This window comes from Sinocyclocheilus grahami, unplaced genomic scaffold, assembly GCF_001515645.1.
Source record: "Sinocyclocheilus grahami isolate Dianchi unplaced genomic scaffold, SAMN03320097.WGS_v1.1 scaffold121.1, whole genome shotgun sequence".
Lineage (NCBI taxonomy): Eukaryota > Metazoa > Chordata > Actinopteri > Cypriniformes > Cyprinidae > Sinocyclocheilus > Sinocyclocheilus grahami.
Window position 1 is genome coordinate 2,400,382 of NW_015505300.1, and position 24,095 is coordinate 2,424,476.

The 24,095-nt window shown below is 39.5% G+C and overlaps 1 protein-coding gene across 1 annotated transcript in view; it reads left to right on the forward strand.

The window, feature by feature from the left end:
• Nucleotides 1–753: 753 nt before the first annotated feature.
• Nucleotides 754–24,095, forward strand: part of LOC107589900 (dihydropyrimidine dehydrogenase [NADP(+)]-like) — a gene marked incomplete at its 3' end in the record, with an annotated part of 31,880 nt that continues 8,538 nt past the window's right edge. The window contains exons 1-3 of the mRNA XM_016278475.1: nucleotides 754–895; nucleotides 17,848–17,958; nucleotides 23,007–23,089. Coding sequence (XP_016133961.1) covers nucleotides 857–895; nucleotides 17,848–17,958; nucleotides 23,007–23,089 — 233 coding nt within the window. The remainder of the gene's footprint in view (nucleotides 896–17,847; nucleotides 17,959–23,006; nucleotides 23,090–24,095) is intronic.

Sequence of the window (24,095 nt, forward strand, 5' to 3'; positions counted from 1 at the left end):
GTTGTGAAGAGTTTGACAGTTTAAGTGAGAATCGGCTCATCAGTTTTGATCAACAAGCCATATGCAATTAGTTGTTGTGCAAACTGCAGACAATTGTACTTACTGTTTGCACACATGTGCCAAAGCATTTGCAATTTGATCAAATCAATAAGAAAATCCAATCTGATGTGAACAAGAAGCTAATTGTTCAGAGATCTGAACTTACTGTTTCGGGAAAAAAAAGTTTAATTCGAGAATTGAGCCAAAGCAATTGAGAAAAACTGTAATTATATATATATATGGAAAAATAACGTAAATTATTAATGTATACTAATTATTATATATATATACTAGACAGACAGACAGACAGACAGACAGAAAGATAGATAGATAGATAGATAGATAGATAGATAGATAGATAGATAGATAGCAGGATTTATAATATATATAAGATATTGTATATATTTATTTAAATACCGAAAACAAGGGTTATAAATCAACACGTACACGTGCAGCCTAGCCTTACCCTCCATGTAAACTTTGACCCTCTAAACTTCGTCTGTTGTCGGAATCTACCATTTCACCCAGAACTACTAACATTTTGCCCAAACGTGTCAATTAAAAAAAAATGTATAGGGTGAAAAGAGACAATGTGGGTACAGGTGTTTTAAGAATAGGACTTTATCACGCCTGCGGCAATACAAAGTTCACAGCTGCTGCTGGGCTGAGATGTGATCGGTGACATAATGGACTAGTCGCGTGTTTTAAGGCGCGCTCACTAAAGTCTGAGCGCGTGCTTGGATCTGCTAGAGTCAAACAAACGCTCTCTCGTCTCTATAACGGAGAAGAGATCGGATCATACTGCAGATCGGACATAATGGCTACAATGCTGAGCAAAGAATTGCCGGATATCGAGGTAAAGCGACACGCATAGTGTATCTGAGCTTTGTATATTTCGTTCGGGAAGACGTTTTTACACACTCATCTGTTGCTAGACTATTTTTAGGCACGTGTCCATGTTTTAGTCAGGTAAGGTGATTTGTGTGGGAGACTGCGAGACACAACTTTGAAAGTTGCACTGTTGTGCATAATACAGACACATTGAAAGAAGAAAAATAATAAATAAAAATACTGCTTGGTTTTAAAGCTAAAATATGCACTTTTAATATTATAGCCTACTTGTTCAGAATGGTTCATTTCAATCTAAATCTAGAGGCACAGCATTATGATATTTATGAGGATGATATTATTATAAATTATGATTTTTAAAATTTTGCACTAAAAGTTTGTCCATTTACAGTTCCATTACATAGTTACTTTGTAAAAGCTAGGATTTTCTTCTCCAGTCTTCAATGTTTAAACGTGAAGGACAGGCAAAATCCCTCTGAATGTTTTAAAAGGTGGAGATGAATAAAAGGTAAACATTTTTTTATTTTTTTAATTGTTTTTATTATGCTTCCATTTACAACAAACAAACAAGGTACATAAACACATCACATAATCTAACAACACGTGAACAGCCTTAGGTTGAGCATAACCAGTGACAAACAAGATCACAATAAACCAATAATAAAGAAGAAAATAAAATAAAATAAATAAATAAATAGAACAAATAAAACAAACCAAAAGGGGCAATAAAAGGTAAAATTAATGGTTTTTATTTATTTATTTTTTTTAACATGGCCTTGTGTGCTGCTAGGAAGAGATTTCAGGACCTTGGACAGGGACTCGTTCAGTGGTTGAGCTCTCTGTAGCCTTTCAACACTGATGAAGCCATACTTAGTAGCTTAATGAAAATGTACAGGTCCAATTTAAGGATAATTTCCTTCAGACAAACAAGTGTACAGTCACATATGTTACACTTCTGATGTACAATGCACCTTGGAAACAACAGGCCCGTTAATTTGTGAGCAGTGCATGCATGATGGCCTTCATTGTTTAGTCCCCCCCACCCCACCCCCAAAGTGCAGCAATACACTTTGGAGACAACAGGCCCTTTAATTTGTGAGAAGTGCATGCATGATGGCACCCCCAAGGTACAGGCATTGACAAATCAGGTAGCTTTTAATTTCATCCTTTTTAGATTTCAAAGCAGTAAACATGACTGGTAAATCATGTTTTGTTTCTATCAAGTGCACTTAAGCAAGTAGGTTGCTAATTTAGTGGTTAAATTGGTCTAGTAAAACAGGCATTAAATGTTTTTTTTAAGACTCCATGTTCCTTAATTAAAATCAATCAGCTAATCAAAACATAAGAAGGCATAATTAAATGTTTTAATTTTGTTCCTTTTGAAATGGTGCAGTGTTTAAATTCAGGCCCGTTCTCAACTTCAGTGTCTCTATATTTCCAGTATTAGTTCCTACTGTCCGTAGCATTTGCCTTGTTTGATCTAGCATTAGCACATCTGATTTACATGAAACTTATCTGTTAGCGGTGAGCCTAAGAGAAAACAGTCTTCTTTATGAGGTCTTGGTATGCACAGCACACACCGGATGACGTCTCTGCTCAGGTGAGATAAAGCTTTCTCTTTTAAGTTGAGCAGATATGGGCATTGACTTTCATAGAGAAAATAGAACTGTTACTGACGACTCTCATAAGCATTTCTATTCATGAGTGTTATGACTATGGCAACGTGACCTTGGCGTGCAGAGTGCACTTAAAACGTGCTCTAAATGACTCCTGTCTGCCACTGAAAATACCTCACTAAATGTCATAAAAATGGCTGTCCGTGGGGCAATTAAATTGGCCATTCATTTTGGCAGTGCTGTCAGACGTCTCATTTTAATATCCTGCTTTTTCGAGAGCGCTAAATATGTGCCTTTGTGTGTGCTCACGGATTCATTAAAAAATCATCCGGGATGGCCATCAGTGTTCGTTAAAAACCAGATTAATGGTGCCGTTTACACAAAGGGCTACGGCTTTTTATGGAAGGCCCCGAACCCCAACAATGACCACTTCCTGATAGCAAGTCAAGTACCGTGATAGACAATTGTCGACTTGAAAGACAAAATTGCAATATGAACGTTATGAAAGCCCCATTAGCGGACAGACATCCATATCATGGACGTCAAAGTCAGATGCTGTACCTGCTGGAGCTTTTATCCGCGCCATAAAAAAAGAAGAACTTTTCGAGTCCAGGAGGAAATTTGGGAGTTTTTCCAGTAATCCAGTAATGGTCCGCGATTACATTTGGTGCTTACCAAGGCATTGGCCTCATGATATATGCTACTGATGTAAGTACTTATATAAATGGTTACATAGTACACATGTAGTGTGATTGCTCAAGGTAGATACACCACTCTCTGTCAGTGAGCAAAAGTGTATTCTTGTGTAAAATGTATTAGTTAGGAAGGAGGAGCTTTTTTCTTTTTGAACAGCTGCATTTAGTGTGTATACTAAGGCTGATAAGTATACACATATCAAATACTTGAGTAAGATCCAGATCTGAAGATACCAGAATCTAGTAAAACAAAACAATTGTTCCTCATTTTATGATGTAAATTAAATAAGATATATTTTCAGATTAGAATGATCTCTAAAGGATCATGTGACACTGGAGTAATGACTGCTCAAAATTAATTTGCCATTAAAGCAATAAATTAGATTTTAAAATATATTAAAATGGAAAATTTGAAATGGAAAGTTTTCACAATGTTAATATTTTTTTTACTGTATTTTGGGTCAAATAAATAATGTCTTGGTGAGCATAAGAGAATTCTTTCAAAAACAAAAACATTCAATATTGTAAATATTCCAAACTTTTCACTAATATACATAGATATATAGATGTTCTATATTCAGATTTGATCTAGAAAGTGGAAATATCATAATATGAAATATATGAGTGTGTACCATGTACAGTTTCAAAGAATTATGTGAATACTGGTCTGAGGACTGTATATTTAAATGGCTTGATTATTATTGGCTTGATTATTATGATTATTCATTAAATTAACATTTACCATAAAATTAACAATTAAGATGAAATAATAATATCAAATATATATGAATGAATGAAATTAGTACTATAGATAGATAGATAGATAGATAGAAGCGGCACTGTATATATATACTTTTAAAAATTCCTGTTGTGTAACAAAATGTGTTTGAATGGACATTGATGAGCCAGCAACCCTTCAGCTTGGGTTATCATACTGTCATCCACTCAACCAGTTCATGACCCTAAGTCAATGATTATCCCAGGCACAAGTGAGGGGTATTAAGAAATCTGTTCACAAACACCCTGTTTAGACCCTTTGAACGGCATGACAGGCCTCTCTTCTGGAGCACAGGATTTTGAACTTGGTCCATTCTGTTACCCTTTCCTTAGTTTGAAATAATAAACATTAATACATACATTTTCATAGCCTGGTACTAGTTTTTGAGGAAGTGCTGAATGTAGTACAGAATACAGTGTTTAGTTGCTGAAAAGTCTGACCAACTAGGACTTAGCCAGTGCTTTTTATACTTTCTTGCTGCTTACAATTGGATCGAGTGATTTAAGACCTTAAAGGGACAATTTGCCCAAAAATGTACTCACCCTAATGTTGTTCCAAACCCGTAATGTCTTTCTTTTTAATTTGTTTAATGTTTGTGGAACATTAAATAAGATATTTTGAGAAATGTTTTGTTATTGTTTTGCCCATACAATAGTCAATTGGGGTCTAGTGTTGTCTTGGACCCCACTGACTTTCATTGTATGGACACAATCAAAATCTTCAGTATAGCTTTAATGAACCTTTTCAGTAGGGATGCACCGATATGAAAATTTTGGCCGATACCGATAACCGATAATCCTTTATTTTTGAAAGCCGATAACCGATATGTTGGCCGATTAATCTATATCCAAATTTTTATATACTTTTTGAGAGCCTGATTACAAAAAAGGTCTCATCATTAAAAACCACATCCCGAACACTTCAACATAAGCAGCCTAGTTTGAACGGTGTATGTTTTAAAAATAATTTTACTCTCCCATTACCAAATTTAGTCATAAAAAAGTCTTACAAATAAAATAATGCAGAATGTTTAATGCCTTTTTACATAAAATAATGTGAAGAATTTGTGAACATGGTTGGTCAAGAGCATAGTAGGCCTCTCACAGATGCCTAGCCAGTTATCGAATGTGCTTTTCAATGTGAATCAGCTCCATTTTACTCATTGAAACCTGAAGAGAAGCTTCAGGAGACCTTTAGCTGAGCAAGAGGATGTTGATGCCAAATGATCTGTATTGCTCTCTATAATTATGTTACAGGACTAAATGATATTCTGGGCTTGTGCTGAACATTGCTGGGCTGCTGGAGCGTTGTGGCTTTATTTCAACTATGGAGGATCAATTTCTGTATTGATTTGAGGCAAAAAGACTAGGCAAGGATCTCTGTAGATTGTGTTTAACTATTCCGCCTTAGGGAGGGAGGGGGCTTTGTTATGAAAGATTAAGTGTGCTTTGAAAAGGGGTCAAGTTGCCTACATTGAGATCATTGCATAAATGCTTTTAGTTATGAATTTGCCCTTTTTCTGCATCTGGATGATGTTTCATTACTATTAATTATAGCAGAGAACACACCTGAACTCATTTAGACAGAGACAAAATCTTGCTTTTAGTGTGGACTCTATGCTCGGGGTTGGTGCTGTCTTTTATAAATTACCCATTTAAAAGTTCACATTGAATCTCACATCGGGGTTCAAAATCTAATTTCAAACTTTACTTAAGCCTAAGGTTTTAGGACTTTGAAAAAAAGTAAAACAAACAGTTATTATTAAATAAATAAGAATTCTACTTGTGTCAATTACAGTGTTGGCCAAGTTACTCTGAAAATGTAATCAAATTACTGATTACTCCTTTTAAAAGTAATCACGTTACTGTTCTGATTACTTTATTTAAAAAGTAATTAGTAACTAGTTACATTACTAGTTACGTTACTTTTTTCTCCATTAAATTTATGAAATCCCAGCATACACGCTCCCGATAAATATTTGTTATTAAAGCATCAACATTCACAGAACACTGTTCTTTTTAACTAAAGCAAGCGGCTGCTGCGTGCATGGTTTGGCATGGCAGAATGCCAGCAAAGAGCTCTGCATTTATAATCTCTAAAAGACATCTCAGTTCATCGCAATCTCACAAATCTCTGTTATAACACAATAAATATATGCATAATAAATCTTTAGATCTTTCCATTTTGTGGGAGTCCCGTGAATCATTTTATTCTCCCGCATCCCTCATACACACACACACACACACACACACACGTGTCTACCCACTCACACCCGCACCCGCACCCGCACTCGCCCATCTTGTACCACGCCGGTACAAGATCCACTGGCACTTGACTCAACAGTGCGTGTGCTACATCCTTTTTGCAATCTCTAGATTATAAAACACTGCATTCTGTCAGCAATGTAATGCGTCAGTAACGTATAGCGACTTCGGCTTGTAACTATACTCTAATTACTATTTTGAAAATTATAACGAGTTAAATTGCTCCGTTACTAAAAAAGTAATCAAATTACAGTAATGCGTTACTGCCCAACACTGGTCATTTATCATGTGAATCTTTATACAGTCGATCAGAAGTTCTTCCATTGAAGATCAAGATGTGCTTTAGATCATCCAAAAAAAAAAAAGGCACCAAATCAGCATATTAGAATGATTTCTGAAGGATCATGTGACACTAAAGACTGGAGTAATGGCTGCTGTAAATTCAGCTTTGCTTCACAGGGAAAAAAATACATATAAATTAGGTATTTTAGGCAAGGCAAGGCAAGTTTATTTATATTGCACATTTCATACACAATGGTAATACAAAGTGCTTTACATAAAAGAAAGGAAAGTAATAATAAAAAAAATAATCACAACAATAAAACAAGGCAATTTCAAAAATGGCCTTACTTCAAGTGGATTTCAATGGGGCTGTATATACTGTATATATATATGTATATATTACATCCTATGCTTGCAGAATCCTTATGACTGACATCAGACCACATCATCTGCTATCATTTCATCATATTCACTGTTCTGGATCGGGAGCAGATTTTGCTTACTTTGGCAGGAAAAAAGCTAGTATTGATTTGTTGTCTCAGTGGATCACTATGACCAGCAGAGAGTGATAAAGCCAGTCTCCAGAGCTCTCCTGGTGGAAATGAAACACAGCACATCACATGCTGCTTAAAATGCCTTCTCTTTCTAGCCAAAGCCTGGCATGCTTTAATGAAATGTATACATTTGCTCGTCAGTGTGCGATTCTGCTTTGATTTCATTCTGTTGAGTTCCACAGCTTTTTTTTTTCATCCTAATGCTGTGGTATTTTGCGAGGAGAAACCTACCTCACGGAAGAAACTTGAACCTTGCTGACATTTTAAAACAGTTTTTATTTCAAGCGACAAAGCGACATACCCTCTTGTGAACAGTTCTCATCTCATGAAGGCTTATTGTATATATCTAGTAAAAGAATCCCATAATACCTCACCAATTGCCTTACGACCTTTAGAAGTGAATACACAAAAAGCAATAACTATGCAGAGTGAACCACTGTTTGGTCATAAAAATGGGCCCACACTTTAATTTCCATCTTTGTTCCACTAAAAGCCTATTTGACATGAAATAGACTATGATTTTCATCTAGAGCTTGTTTAACCATCTCAGAGGGACTTTAGAGGAGATATTGATCTCTTCTTATATAGATCTTTTCTTCTTATGGATGTGCTTCCCCTTACACAATATTGATCAAATTGGCAAAGGTGCACAATGTTTTTCATTGTTTACAAGAAACAGCCTTCACTCTAAAATCATTAAGTCACTACTTACAGAGCATGTTTCAGTACTGACCTTGATCAAGTGTTCTTTTTTATTATTAATGCAAGCTTGTTTTTCCTTTTTGGCTCTGTGTGGACTGTGCACCACTTTGAGGTTGCCGTCCATAGATTTCCAAATCTGTTCATCTGTGACTGGTCAAACATGGCTTAACTCGCCCATTATTACTTCTGCTTCTCAGACTGAGCCTATTATGGCAAATAAACAGTAGCTTGACTGACTCAGTTATCAGCAGTCCAAGCAAGGGAACAATACTGTGCAAACCTAATGTTTTTGTCATTTCTGTGAGAGATGAAATGAATGATAACAAAGAAGATTTCCTTTAAACAACACTCTTTAGTGCTAAAATAGCCAAACTAAATGCTATGGGCTATATGTCGAATGGAACTTTTGTGTTTTTCTTTTGAAAGTCAAACTGATTTGCATTATTTAATTGTCAAATATTCCCTAAATATTTGCCGTCATGCAAATAAACAACAAAAAACGCAGTCTGGTAAAATTGAAACACTGCTTTCGTGACTCTGCAGCTCTGATGTTGGATAGTATGCACAAAATCACTTTCTCTTGATTCATTCAAATGCAACTGGATATTTTTTTTGAAAACGTCCTCCGAGGACTTCAGAATTAATATTACTGTAATATTGTTACAGTGTTTGTTTTGTTTGGCGTCAGGGTGAAAAAGTTCTCTTGTAGTTTTTTTGCCAATTTGCCATGTTTTATATGTCTGCAAAAATTTAATAAAAGAATCATGGGAATAGAACGCTGCTTGGTTTAAAAATGACTTTTGCGTGAGCTTTAAATTGCTGCATTATTGACAATAGACTTTGGACTTTTTTGCGTTTATCACCATCTGGTAAAGTTACAAAAGTCAGCTTGTCAGTATTTCATGTCCATATTTAGCCATGTAATAAGCAGTGATTTTAACCAATCAGCATCCAGCGTTGGCATCCTGTTGCAGGTTTTTTTAAATTTTTTATATGTAATGGCCGACTGCCTGATTTGTTGCTGCAGTTGTTACTCTTTATGAAACAATTATGGTAAGAATTCTTTAATGAGCGATCAGTGCTGTCACTTTTGAGTACTTGCGTGCATTCGCTCATCCCTAGAATACAATTTATTATAAAAGATAAAAATATTAAAAAGTTTCATGTAAGACCTACCTTTCCAGCTCAGTTCTCTATACCCCCAACAAAACTAAGAATGATTTACACATGCTACATATTAATAGTGTTATCAATAATTTATCCCTCCATGCTTCTACGAGTAAATGGAAAGGACTGTTTCATCTGTCTCACTATATTTGTTGTCAAACATGTTTCTTCTGAAAGTTTTGTAGCATAAAATGGCAAAACACAAGACTGAAATTTGTTTAGGAAACAGTGCATGACTGATTGTAAACCATATTCATTGGACAAATATTCACACAGATAATGCACAAGAGTCACCACAGCATTCAAATGTCAGGAATTTCTGTCAATGTCCTTTTTTTGGGTGAAGGTTTTTCTGACACCTGGCTTATGGGCTAGAATGCCAAAGTGGCTTATTTCAATTTGCTCCTAGCTTGCTGTTCTGGCCTTTGTCAGATAGTATTTCAGCACAGTGAAATGACTGTGGACATGGTTTTTTCATTACACTACGAAGAGCATGAAATTGGTATTAGTGTGATGGTAATGGTTGCTTCTCCCTCACTTGTTCTCTTCTCCCTCAGTAAACTACCTGTTAATTGTGTTTGCCATTAAAAGATCCCACAATGGTGCCTGCCTTCAGCTCCTCGACTGGTGGGGTGATTTGACTGGCAGGCATGAAGGTGCCGTACATATTTGAAATGAAGGTTGCTCCTGAATCAAATGATGTTTCCCATCATGGCTCTCATTTCACACTTTACTGTTTCAGTCAGTCCCCTCTTTATTGGCCCCACTGCACTGGTGTTCTAATCAGTGTTGTCACAGACGGCCTCTTTAAGGACCTTGACTTGAGTGTGCTTTGTAGTTCATATCAATGTTTTTAAATGCTTTCATGTTTGTGGACACAAATGCATGATTATCTTCGCTTTTTCTTAATTTTTGCTGTAGAACTATTCATATTATTCAGTGTTGGGTACTTCAGTGTTACTTTTAAATGTAATGTGTTGCAGTATTGAGATATTTAAAAAAAAAAGCAAAAATAGTTTTATGGAAATAATGGAAATAAAAATACTTTTGTATTACTGTCAGTTGACTGAGAGTAGAAAGGCATGTTTGGCTTGCAGGCATTTTATTTAAATTTTTTATTCCAGAAGTGCTACTTTTGGCACGTTTATCACCAAAAATATATTGCATGCAATGATATATAGGGAGTACTAGAAAAAAAAGACAATTTTTATGCATAATTCACAAGGTTCAATGTGTAATGTCCCAATACTGTGTGTATGTGTGTATATATATATATATATATATATATATATATATATATAGCCTAGATATTAAATATAGTTATAGTTAAATAGTTATTTTTTTTCATGGTATGCCCTATATATCATTCCATGCAATCTATTTGTCAGTACAATATATAAAAAAATGCTACATAATTTAGGGTAACACAGGGTAAGATGCCCCCTGGGGCAAGATAACAATGCCCCCACCTTAATTTTTCGTAACACTTTATTTTGATGGTCCCTTGATTATAAGTATTGTTGCACTTACATGTCTGCTAACTCACATCAGAGTATTAGTAGACTCTTTGCATAATATCTGCTAACTCTTTATTGTCATGGTCTCCCAACAGACATTCTACTGACTCTAAGTAACTTTTGCAAGTACCTGTCAACTTATTGTAACCCTAACCCTACTAGTCTACTAATACTCTACTAATACTCTAATGAGAGTTAGTAGACATGTAGGTGCAACGTTACTTATAATCAACGGCACAAAATCTCATCTCAAAACTTTTTATGAATGGATACATTATTTTAATTTTTGTAATTTAATTTGGAAATCAACATTTGTGAGATTTAAACAGTTATGAAGTTAAATGATGTAGTTACTTGTAGCATTGTATTGTGTTGAATACCATTTTGAGTGTGTGTGTGTCTATTTGTTAATGAGGGATTTGTGGACACATCAGTATTTTTAGATTAGTGGAGTAGTGTTCACTGAATAAATTAAATATTAATGGTGATTAAATATATATTAAAGCTGTGTTTTGTTGTTTGATTAACATAAATGACACAGACAGCGATAATTTTGTGTGTATGTGTCCATTCAAGCTCAAGGAGACATGAAAGAGAACGTCACTAGGTTACGTATGTAACGTCTCCGTTCCCTCCCTCAGGGAATGAGGTTTACATACGTAACCGAGACATTCCCTTTCAGTCGACGAACTGGGATCCCTACCAAAGTGCCACAGATACTGCCCCTTCCAGTGTCCTGTGGAAACCACCTGCACCCCTTCTTTTTGGCGTAGGCCAGGGCTTACCACAAGAAGACCAGTTACTGCTGCTACGGCACTACCCACTCAGTAAGACTGGATAACTGGCAAAACGTGCCCGTTCCACTTGCAGCCGGAACGTTGCGGAAGGCCATCCTTCCCGAAAGAGGTTTCGGAAGCACTTACACATATGAACAACCATTTAGGAGCATATAGAAAATTAGAGGTAATTGTAACCCTCTTGGAAAATAGCAGAAAGTCTTCCGGGGAAACACAGGCTCTGAGGTTATACCGTGGATTTTAGACATATGGGATCCACTTAGGTCTCTACATATGGAACCCAGCCCTCTACTGGTTCTCACGGATTCATCGAGTGAGGGCCTGGTGCTGGACGCTCCGCCACGTCTGGCTGCCGAGGGGATGGAGGAGCTCGACAAGTTCTACGATATGGACTCTCTAGAGCGGTTTTAGCAGCCGACCCAAAGCCGGGGCCTCTCAGTGCTTCTAACCTTTTGAGGTGAGAACACAGGAGGATACCGGCTCCACACGAAGGCAATAGAATCTAGCGAACGTGTTGGGGTCGCCCAGCCCGCAGCTCTACAAATATCTGCCAGCGAGCTGCCACGAGCCAGCGCCCAGGAGGATGCAACACTTCTAGTAGAGTGAGCTCGCAACCTGGACGGGCAGGGCACACCCTGTGCCTGATAGGCCAGGGTGATGGCATCCACTATGCAGTGGGCCATCCGCTGTTTAGAGACGGCATTCCCTTCTGCCGGCCTCCGACAGACAAAGAGCTGGTTTGAGGTCCTGAAGCTTTGCGTCCTGTCTACGTAGCATCTCAATGCTCGGCCGGGACAAAGCAAAGCTATGGCTGGGTCTGCCTCCTCCAGGGCACCGCTTGCAGGCTCACCACCTGATCCCTGAAGGGACTAGTGGTAACCTTGGGCACATAGCCGGGTTGGAGCCTCAGAATTACCTGGGAGTCAGCCGGTCCAAACTCTAGGCACGAATCGTCGACCAAAAATGCGTGCAGGTACCCTACCCTCTTGATGGAGGCCAATGCAAGCAGGAGCAGAGTTTTCATTGACAGAAACTTCAGCTTGACTGTCTGAAAAGGCTCAAATGGGCCCTGCTTTAGTGCTCCGAGCACTAGAGACAGGTCCCAAGAGGGTATAGAGGGGGGCCGTCGAGGATTTAGCCTTCTCGCCCCCCTAAGGAACCTGATAATCAGGTCATGCTTCCCCACCGACGTCCCTTCCACGGGGTCATGGTTAGCAGCAATTGCAGCGACGTAGACTTTAAGGGTGGAGGGAGACAGCCTTCGCTCCAACCCTTGCTGCAAAAAGGAAAGCATGACACTGATTGGCCATTTCCGGGGGTCCTCTCGGTGAGAAGAACACCACTCAATGAACAGGTTCCACTTCAAGGTGTAAGCGTGTCTCGTAGACGGTGCTCTCTGTGAAGTGACGGTGTCAACTACCTCTTAGGGTAGGTCACCTAGAACCACCGTCCTGTCCAGGGACCAGACATGACGTTTCCAGAGGTCTGGACGCGAGTGCCACAGGGTGCCCCATCTCTGAGTAAGTAGATCCTTCCTCAGAGGAATCGGCCAGGGAGGGGCTGTCGCGAGGAGCATGAGTTCCGGTAACCAGGTCCTGTTGGGCCAATATGGAGCCACTAACAAGACCTGCTCCTCATCCTCCCTGATCTTGCACAGTGTTCAAAAACTCGCAGATCCTTTGCCAGCAGGACTGCGATTTCCGCATGCAAGACAGGGGCATCGACAATCTTGACTGAAGTGAACCAGAAGCCCCTGAACTCCGCAGAGCAGGCTCACTGGGGGGGGGGGGCATATTTGCGCAGGCCCCGGGGCCAGCTGTGTGCCAGTGTGTCCGAGCCGAGCATTGCCTCGGTTAGGGAATAGAACCACTCTCAGTGGGGGGTTTCTGGAGATGCAAACAGGTCTACCTGAGCAACTCCGAACCGTCTCCTGATCAGCTGAACCACCTGGGGGTGGAGTCTCCACTCTCCTTGAAGAGCTGCCTGATTGAATACTCCTGGGATGTGGATGGCACGAAGAGACCTCAGATGCTTCTGACTCGACAGGAGGAGGTGGCGGGCGAGTTGCGACATGCGACGGGAGCGTAAACCGCCTTGCTGGTTAATATACGCAACCAGAACGTCCCTGCCCCGAGGCACCCTCTAAGGCGGCTCAGGGCAAGGCATACTGCTAGCAACTCGAGGCAATTGATATGCCAACGCAGTTGGGGACCCGTCCAATCTCCTGACACTGCGTGCCAGTTGCACGTGACTCCCCAGCTGGTTGCCGAGGCATCCGTGAATACCACAGCATGCCTGGATGGCTCAGGGCAAGGCATACTGCTAGCAACTCGAGGCAATTGATATGCCAACGCAGTTGGGGACCCGTCCAAACCCCTGAGACTGCGTGCCCGATGTAAGTGGCCCGCCAGCCGGTGGCCGAGGCATCCGTGAATACCACAGCATGCCTGGATTCCTGTTTCAGGGGCACTCCTGCCCGAAGAAACGAGGGATCTGACCACGGGCTGAAGGTTCTTCGGCAGGCCGGTGTAATCTGAACCCGGTGAGTACCTCGTCGCCATGCCAACCTCAGGACTCAGCCATGGAGCCAGTGCTGAAGCAGTCTCCTATGGAGCAGACCGAGCGGAACTACCGCCGCAGCTGCAGCCATATGCCCCAGGAGCCTCTGAAAGAATTTCAGTGGGACCGCCATCCTGCCTGATAAAGTCTTGAGGCAGTTCAGCACCGACTGAGCACGTTCCTGGGTGGGGTGTGCTGTCTGACTGACCTAATCCAACTCCATGCCAAGAAAAGAGATCCTCTGCATTGGCACGAGTTTGCTCTTTTCCCAGTTGACCCGAAGACCCAACTGGCTGAGGCGTCAGACTGTGCGAGTATTAGCCAGTCATCGAGATAGTTGAGAATGCGCACCCCCCGTTCTCTCAAAGTAACAAGGGCTGCCTCCATGACTTTGGTGAAGATGCGAGGTGACAGGGACAGCCCAAAGGGCAGGACCTTGTACTGATATGCCCGACACTCGAACGAGAACCGCAGGAATGGCCTGTACCACGAGAGGATCGAGACATGAAAGTACGGCAGCTTGTGAAGTGCACGGTTCAAAAACTCGCAGATCCAAGGTCGGTCGTATCGCACCGCTTTTCTTGGGCACAATGAAGTAAGGGCTGTAAAACCCCGATCTCATATCAGCTGGAGGGACCGGCTCTATCGCGTCCTTTGCCAGCAGGACTGCGATTTCCGCATGCAAGACAGGGGCATCGACAATCTTGACTGAAGTGAACCAGAAGCCCCTGAACTCCGAGAGACTGTGCCAGAGGTACGTACTCACGGTGGGGCAGCATGGTGGAACACCACAAAATGATTGTACTGTATTTTATGTATAATCATTTTCTATTTTTTAACTCCTATATTCATTTGAAATACATTTTTAAATCATTTTCAAAGTTTTTAAATTCCTTGTTTTGTTTTTGTGATTTTTTTTTAATGATTATTTTACTTTCTTTTATGTAAAGCACTTTGAATTACCATTGTGTACGAAATGTGCTATATAAATAAACATGCCTTGCCTTGCCTTGGAACACAGGGACTCGACCCTAGGCCTGTGATGGCCTGGCCTCTGACCGCAGAGGGCGGAGTCCGGGTGTGAAGTGTAACACTCCCCTGATTCCTCCGTGTGTGGGAGAAAACACAGGGTCCCGGCTTGAGGCTTGTGACAGCCCGGCGTGTGACGACATGAAGCGGGGACTTGAATGCTACAGCCCCTAACTGGTTTCGCGAATAGGCAGGAGGGGTACTCTTGGGCAACCCACTGCTGCCCGCTGTCGAGAGAGAACCCTGTGATGCACAGTTCACAACTCTCCTTCTCTTGAGACCCAGAGACTGAGGAAACCACTCTTTTATTGAAGGTTTGGGTACCGCTGGCTGCTGGGTCAGCGGCAGAACAAAAACAAAACGAAACAAAGGATTCTCCACCCGGCCCTCCTCCAGGGGAGGGAGTGGTGCGGTCACCATCTCCCGACGAGCAGTCTCCTCCATCTCCGGGTCACCCGTCTCAGGGCCTCTTGTTTTGCACTTGCACTTACCGCCAGGTTTGCTGCCTGGTGGAAGGTTGCTGCTGCTGCATGGGAGTGGGGGCACCCACAGGTGGGTGCCCAGGGTGAGGAGCAGTCTGAGGGGCTGCAGTCGGGATGGAAGCAGCAGGTTTCCTCCGGCGCAGGATATGTTTGATCGCCTCTGTCTGCTTCCTATGCCGCCGAGAACTGCTGGGCGAAACTCTCGACAGCGTTGCCGAAAAGGCCGGTCTGAGACACGGGAGCATTCAGGAACTGCACCTTATCATGCTCCTTCATGTCGACCAGACACAGCCAGAGATGGCGCTCCTGGACCACTAGCGTGAACATCGCACGACCCAGGGACTGTGCGGTCACCTTAGTCGCTCGAAGCGCGAGGTCCGTTGAAGCACGCAGTTCATGTAGGACTGCCCGGTGGTGACCACCCTTGTCGACAATGACGACAATGCTGTTACACCTGAAGGGGACAACACAGCCGAGTTGTCATCCCCGGAGAGAGAGAGATCACCCTCTGATGCAGCGATTGACATCTGGTCTCGAGGGGGCAAATCGAAGAAAACGGCTGGCTCCCTTCACCCTGTAGAGGGGCCAGCGCGTCCCTGTGGCTGCTCCACCGGCTGCGGAGTGCTTGAGGGGTGACGAACTCCCTCTGGGGAAGCCGTCACCGTGATCCTCAAATCACCTCTGACTCCACCAGATACAGTGCCGCCCCAATTGCCGGGACGAACACTGGATCGCGGCAGAGGCAGAGGGACACCGCCACATTTGACGTAGCAAAGTCTTTCATGCAACTCCGAGATGGGCATGTCCCCACAAATAGAACATGCACCATCCACGAATGCTTGCTCAGCAGGCTCAACGCTCAGACACGTGAGACAGCGATCGTGACCGTCCCGAGACGCCAGATCGCGACCGCACCCAGAAACACATGGGTGATAAGCCATCTTCAAAAAGATGCGATCACCCGTGTTGCTCTTTTAGAGAAATGCTCTTTTGTGCTGAAGCACGCAGGGGAGCTGGCCACCGCACACTCCTGGTGTGGCTGTCTGCACTACCGCTTAGCTCTGAAGCGAAAGGATGAATTAATGCGTTGCACCTGCTGCCTCTTATACCCGCGCTGCGGGGTGTGGCAGCCAGATGCGAAATCCTCATGCCAATGTCCATTGGCCCGTTTAGTTAGACTCGAAGTGGATTGGTCTCTCTGGCGAGATCCCAATTCATCGGTCATCACCGACGTGATGTCGAGAGTGACCGACTGAAAGGGAACCAGTCTCTTGAGACTAGCTTCTGGTGTAATAATATAACTAAGTGAGCAAATGTTTCTATTCATTTCCCTTAATAACACATTGGCTGATGTGCCATCATCCTTCACATGCTAAACTTATATCTAAATATCTTTCAGTTTAAAAATAAATGCACATAGTCCTTAAGAGTGCCATCTTCCCCCATCTTCCCCTATGTGTACAAAAAATAGAACAACATAGAAAAATAAAATTCTCACTTATGAAAAGTATCTTAGCTATTATGGTGTAAATTTAGCAAATATTCCTACTGGGATACTTTACTCATTACTATTACTTGAAGATAATAATCTGATTATGTAACATGCATCAGTGAGCATATTTACATGGACATTAGTAATATAATTATTTACCTTATTATGAATAAGACAATATTATGATTAAGGTGTTTGTATGAGTTGCTTTTAGAATATTCTTTTCATGTTCCCGTTTTACATGTTATAGTACATAGATCGATTAATGGCACACGTCGGTATGTTCCCAAGCGACGCCATCCGACGTTCCCTCCAGAATTTCACGTATCAACATACAGTTCATCTTCAGTACTATACAGTTTGGGGTGTTTCATTTTGAATTTTACAAAAGCTTCAAGTGCAGTTAAATATATGTCATGCTATATGTGCAAACAGATGACGATAGATACAAATGTGCTTTCTTGCTTGAAACCATGCTCTTTTGTTTGCCGTCAAACGGTTGACCACTGCCGTGTATGTATCCTGTAAAGTCTTACACGATGGTAATAATGTGATTAAGGTGTGTACATGTCTATATTGCACTTCAATAATGCAAAAAAATAGGAATACTCCACATCTTAATTCGATTTGTGTTTACTTCGAGTATGACTTAGCCGGATTAAGGTGATCAAAAATCTCTGTTTACATTGTAGATTCTTAATCAGAGTATTATCTTAATCGTGTTAATATCGGATTGTTGTTGTCCATGTAAACGCACTCAGTTTTAACAGCATTTAACAACGTATCATAATAATTATAGTTTGTGTAGATTTTGTAGATCCATTACAGCGGTTATATATCTTGAAAATGTTTTGTTTACTCTATTTGTTCAGCATCGATTAAGCACACATACACACACACACACACACACACACACACACGCACACGCACACACATGCACACACACACACACACACACTCAACAATGATCTTGCATTGATTGACCTTTAAACTTTTAACGATCTTGATTATGAATTGTTCTTCAGAGTATTCTCGCCTTGAACCCAAGGGTGAAGATCCATGCAAATCTACATTCCACTGCCTCTAAGAAGAATGAGAAGAAGCACTGGAAGAGAAACCCAGAGAGGAACTGTGATGTAAGTTAAAAATTAAAAATATATTAAAAACATACAATACACAAGTATTGTAAAAAACAAAAACAAAGACAAACTCTTCTCACAGGCTGCCTGAAATAACTCACTTTTCCAAAACTCTTTAATATACTGCTACCTTTGAGATTTACATTTAATATTAAAGAAACAGCCAATGGAAAGAAAAGCCCTTGTCACGGCAAATCGAACATACATGTTTTTCCTTGTTTATGGAAAGTTTACATGCTGCCGATTATCACAATGTGCTATGGTCACAATGTACTTCTCAGCATGATGAAAATTAGAGGTTGAAGAAGAATAACAACTGTCAAGATGTTAGAGCTGGTTCTCTGAATCTCCTGGAAGCTGTATCCATCATATCCTCTTCTGAGAGCAAACTTCATCCCAGTTTACCAATGATAATGGGTACTCTGTGATGTAGTTTATGGTGGTGATTCAATGATTATGTCGGCAATGGCTGTGATCATATTACTCTGATGAGCAATAATAGGGCTGAAGATTATAATTCTATAATTAGTTCCAGCCGCCTAGTTTGTCCAATTATTGTAGAGATTCAAATTTTGACTTCTTCTGCCCTTTTGCTTACAATTTGTCAGTGAGTAATTCTTTAGCACTCATCAGAAAACTGCAGCAAAAACCTAAAGGAGACATTATGAAATGCATCATAAGCAGCCCCCCACCCCCCAAATGGATTAAATATTCCACATTTCCTCTCAATTATTATCATATCCTGTGAGCCCTATGAGTCAAGGCTCATAAACATATTCAAATGTTCATTTTAAATGCTTTTTCACCATGTGGCGACTGTGTTGATGAAATACCAAATCTTGTTTCCAGAGCTTGCATATTAATTAGCTGTTAAATTATACTACCAATTCCCAGCACTAAGCATTTTGTCTAATTAATAATAATAAAGCCCCCAAGATGTTGGATTATACTAATCCTTTGCAGGGGAAAATGCTACACATAATTTCAAGAGAAAATGTCAATGGTTATCCCAGTCCCAACAATGCCGCAGTGTAATTGGAAATGTAATTATGTTTCATTTTACCACACAGATGAGTTTTAATACCACACAGAAGCTGTGAGATTAGTCTACTATGACGCAGGGTTGACCAAGGTCAAGTATTTTTGCATATGAAATTACATCACAAAAAAACACTTGGTGCTTTATATGATATTAAATTACATATATAAAATTATCTATATAAAAATGTGTGGTATCAGAAAGAATATGTGAGTGGATTAAAGCAACTAAGCATTCTGAAATGGCTCCGATATACCAAAATGTATTTATTTATTTATTTTTTAAATTCAGTTCCAAGCTCCATCAAGGTAAATATCATCAATATTGTTACCGGTAACAGTACTCATACCTCTATTAAATGGAAAATGTTTGCAGTTTCTAAAGATAGATTGAGTAATTATAGCCATTGAGCATTATATTGGAAAGCCAACATTTTGCAAATTGAATTGGCCTTAACCTAAAATAATCAGACTTCTCTTTCATGTTTTTATATTACCATGCAAAAAGTCTTTTTTTTACTACCAATTAAAAGCTTGGGGGTCACCAATGCTGCTTTTATTTGATAAAAAAATACAGTCAAAACAATAATGTTGTGAAATATTATTACAGTTTAAACTGTAAAAATGAATTTATTCCTCTGATGGCAAAGCTGAATTTTTCAGCAGCCATTATTCCACTCTTCAGTTTCACATGATCATTCAGAAATCATGCATGCTGTTATTCTAATACTCTTAATATTTCTTTAGGATGTTTTGAAAAGCATTTATTTAAAATATAAATCTTTTGTAACATTTCACAGTCTTTACTATCATTATTAATTTCTTTAAAAAAAAATCTGACCTCAAACCTTTGAACAGTAATGTATATTATGTATATAATGTATATATCATTTTTTATATTTCTCACTTATTTGTACTGTATGCATCTTTCAGCATTAATATTTGTGTTCAGATATGCAGAAAGAGAAATTGCTCCTATCCTGCTAACTATTTGCTAATGCAGTTTCAAAACTTGTAATGCACATGCACTTTAATGATTAAATCACTACTTAAACTCTTAAGATTGGTAGCTTTATGTGAGGATCATTCATCTCGATACAGCATCAGTATCAAAAGTACTTCAAGATTGATCCACCCATCTGTATTGCTGACATGCAGTTGTATTATGGGCTGTTAACATGTGCTCTGCTTGTGATAGAGCAGTGATCCATTGATTGTGGAGAGAGCAAAAACATGCTCCAATTAAAAAAAACAAAAAAAAAAAAACTAAGAAAACTGAGAAACAACTTCAACTAAACACGTTATTATGACTTCAAAAGTAAGTAAAATATATCACAAATAGGTACAAATGAATTTTCACTTTAGGTTTTGATACATGGTATAAAACTGGAATCCTTTTCAACCCACCAACAATTTCCAAAAGACTGAATTGTCATCTAGGGGGTTTTGACTTTTAAGTGACTTTCCTTAAAAGAGAGGGAAACCTCCAGGCACATGAATTTGCATATCTTGCTTTTTTAATTAAAAACAAATGAGCAATCAACCCAAAGCAGTTTTGTTGTTTCTTTTTTTTGTGTGTGTGTGTGACATAGCAAATCAATTCAAAAGGATCAAGTGTAAACTTACAACAATATAGTACACCATTCTGACATTTCTTTTAACGTGGGGGGCTGACATGAAAAATCATTTTCATATGAATTATTTATGCAATTATCCATATTCACAACTATATACATTCATGTCAAATTCAAAGCAATTGAAGCCATGAGCTCTGAAACAAAAAAAAAGACATTCATAAAAATAAAATAGATAGATATACTCCAAATTAAACTATATAATTTTCTTTAAAAATAGAGTTGAAGAGAGGACCTTTACAATGACATGAAGATTAAATGAAGATAGCTTCATTTTCAACATAGGCACATCGTTTGTTAATATCTGAGGCTTTAAAGCGACAGGAAGTTTTCCTGGCAGACATTTAGAAACCCACCCCAACTGAGGCTCAGCAGCGGCACCAAATGTAGCCAGTGCTCCATGCTAGTACTCATGTAAACAAACATAGTGAGGACTAAAGGATCACTTCAACCTTCTTTTCTATTATAACACCACCACCGACCACGCCATCATTAGAGCCTCCTTCAGGAAGATAAAGATGAATTTCTTTGCGTTAGATGCTTCTCTTTCAAACAATAATGATTCTTTGGCATAAATAACCATTTGTCTCAATTCCTTTCCCACTAAAATGAAATCAAACTGAACAAAAAATCTGAATACCCGTCAAGAACAAAAAATACTACTAAGATATTTAATTTAAAAAACAGAAATGTTTGGACAAAACCCTTCTCCAGGCAAAATCATGCAACTCTGCTTCTCCACACCACTCACATATTCTGCTATCAAATCAAAATTATGGTCAGATGTTTGAACGTGGTGATGTTGTCATGATATTCTTTGAAATCTTATGAGTGGTATTAATAATACCTGCAAATTCTTCTTGTAGAATACAAGTCATCATACTGAGGCAACATTTAAAAAAAAAAATTAAGATGTGCATTGTAAAACAGACTCTATTCTGGATTTGTCTCTTCTCAATCTGTATCTTGGCAGAGGTTTCTGCAACACAAGGTTGCCAGCTGAAGATCAGAATCCAGTGGAGGTTCATAAAAGAACTGTAGCAGAATATCAGATGGCTGGATTGGTTTCTTATTCACCACCCATCTGTGTTATAATAAAATGTAGTAACTCTCTCTCATGCCATAAATTAACTCAGTGTGTGAAATCGAGTTAGCCTCAATCTCAATCATGTTGTGATTTTATTTTCTTGGCGCCTCAGCCGTATATATGTACGGGGGAATTTCCTGGATGCTCATCCCTTTGAATTTCATTAAATAGCTTAAGTCAATTGTCACAATGACTTCTGTGAAACTGTATTAGCTTATGGAATAAAGAAAACAGCTTAAGCAGCTTGAACTTTGCCTCCTAAAAAGGGAGGGGTTGGGGGAATCCTCTTTAATGCCTCTCTGATAATGTCAGCCATGTCATGTTACAGTGTTAAATGGCACCAATTAATCCTTCCGTTTTAAAGCAGAAACTCGTAAATCTTTAAAAGCAGGATCATCTCTGAACAGTCTGCTCAACGACATAATCCTTCAGCGTGGTCATATTTAAATCTACAGCCTATGGAATATTCCTTATGTTCCTCACAATTTAGAACTGTTTAAAGGATGTTTGGTTTCCTTTATAGGATAAGGATTGCTGTTTTTTGCAGCAGTTGTCTTATTTACAGAACACAACAAATATACTGATTATATTAATTTAAAATTTAAAATGTACAGTTTGTTGTTTAAATCCACCAAAAGGAACTCAAACAAAAGTTTGGAGTGATAGAAAGTAGAACATAGAAAGAAGCTTGTGCACTCTCACAAAACATTATTATTATTATTATTTTTTAAATACAATACAATATTTTGGTGTTTCTTAAACTTTTAAAAAGGAACGAAAACTTTAACTTGAAACCAAAAATGAAAATTCATTTCAATTCATGTCAATTCAACTCATGTCATTCCAATTTCCAAATCTGTATGACTTTATTTATTCTGTGGAACATACAGTAGAAGATATTTTACTTCTACGTCTCAATTATTTTATTTTTATATTTTTAATGGTCCCCAGTGGTCAACATTCTTCAAGATATCTTATTTTGTGTTCCACAGAATAAAGCAAGTCATACATATTTTGTAACGATGAAAATTCATAATAAATATATGAATTATTACATATTTAAATTCATAGCAACCTAAACAATGAGTAAAGCAATCATAAATAATTTTGACACATATTAGATCGTTCATAAAATTCTAGCCAAGAAATTAGCTTGAAAAATATTCCTTTATAACGTTGTCCTCCTGAAATTCATTGTATAACTGATGCACTGACATACCCCCTAAAAATTTCAGTAAATGCGCCTCTTTGTCCCACCAATGTTTCTGTGTGCTTTACTCCCACAGTCTTGTGTGAATTTGGAGAACAACTTCGATGACATCAAGCACACGACTTTGAGCGAGCGTGGGGCACTTCGGGAAGCACTGAGGTAAGCACTGTCTCCATGGCAACAGTCACAGTCAACGCAAAGAAGAGTTTGGGTGGGCAGCCGAAGGAACACGTGTGCATTCTTCATTATTGAGGGAATAGAGGGGTGTACAGGCAGCACTCGGCTCTGCGTTTCTCAGGGATTAATTTGTTGGAAGGAAGCCTCCCTTTGGGCTTTGCCTTGACTCTTCAACCCTGCAAGAGATGCTAAGGCTGAGTGCACAGTGAAAAATGTAAATGTTTAATTTGTTAGTTGAAAATGCTTTTGGGGATCCCAAGACAACATCAGAATACTTGATCATGAGGACCGCTGGTGTTCTGGTGTAACTTTCTGTATGCAGTCTTAAAAACAATGTAAGTGATAAATAAAGATATGTGCTTTTCAAATAAGCTGAACAGAGTCCTAACTGAAATCTATTAAAGGGGTCATATGATGCGATTTCAAGTTTTCCTTTCTCTTTGGAGTGTTACAAGCTGATTGTGCATAGATAAGATCCCTGAAGTTGCAAAGACTAAAGTCTCAGAACCAAAGAGATATACTCTATCAAAGTTAAGACTCTGCCATGCCCCCCTAAAACGGCTTGTTCTAACACACCCCCACATATCTACGTCACTATGTGGATATATTTGCATAATGCCGCCAAAAGGTTCACGCAAAGAAAGAAGGCGTGGTTTCAGTAACCGCAGTTAGTGTTGAAGCAGCCATGTCAGGGAGACGCTGTGTGTTTCTAGGCGAAAGCAAAAGCACTTTATTTGGCCTTCCGAAAGCAGATGCATTTAGGAATCTTTAAGATTACTTACAACAGAACAGCAATGCATTTTATAAAGAGGGAGAGATAGAGAGAGGGAGAGAGAGGGCCACATCACAAACACATACCAGCTTCATCACTGTGTCGGTCACGCGACTCTGTTCCCCTTTCGGGCTCTGTCTTTGCATTTATTTTGAAAGATGAAGCTCGCGATTATGGTAAGGGGCCTTACATTTCCGACGAGTGCTTGCGGTGTTT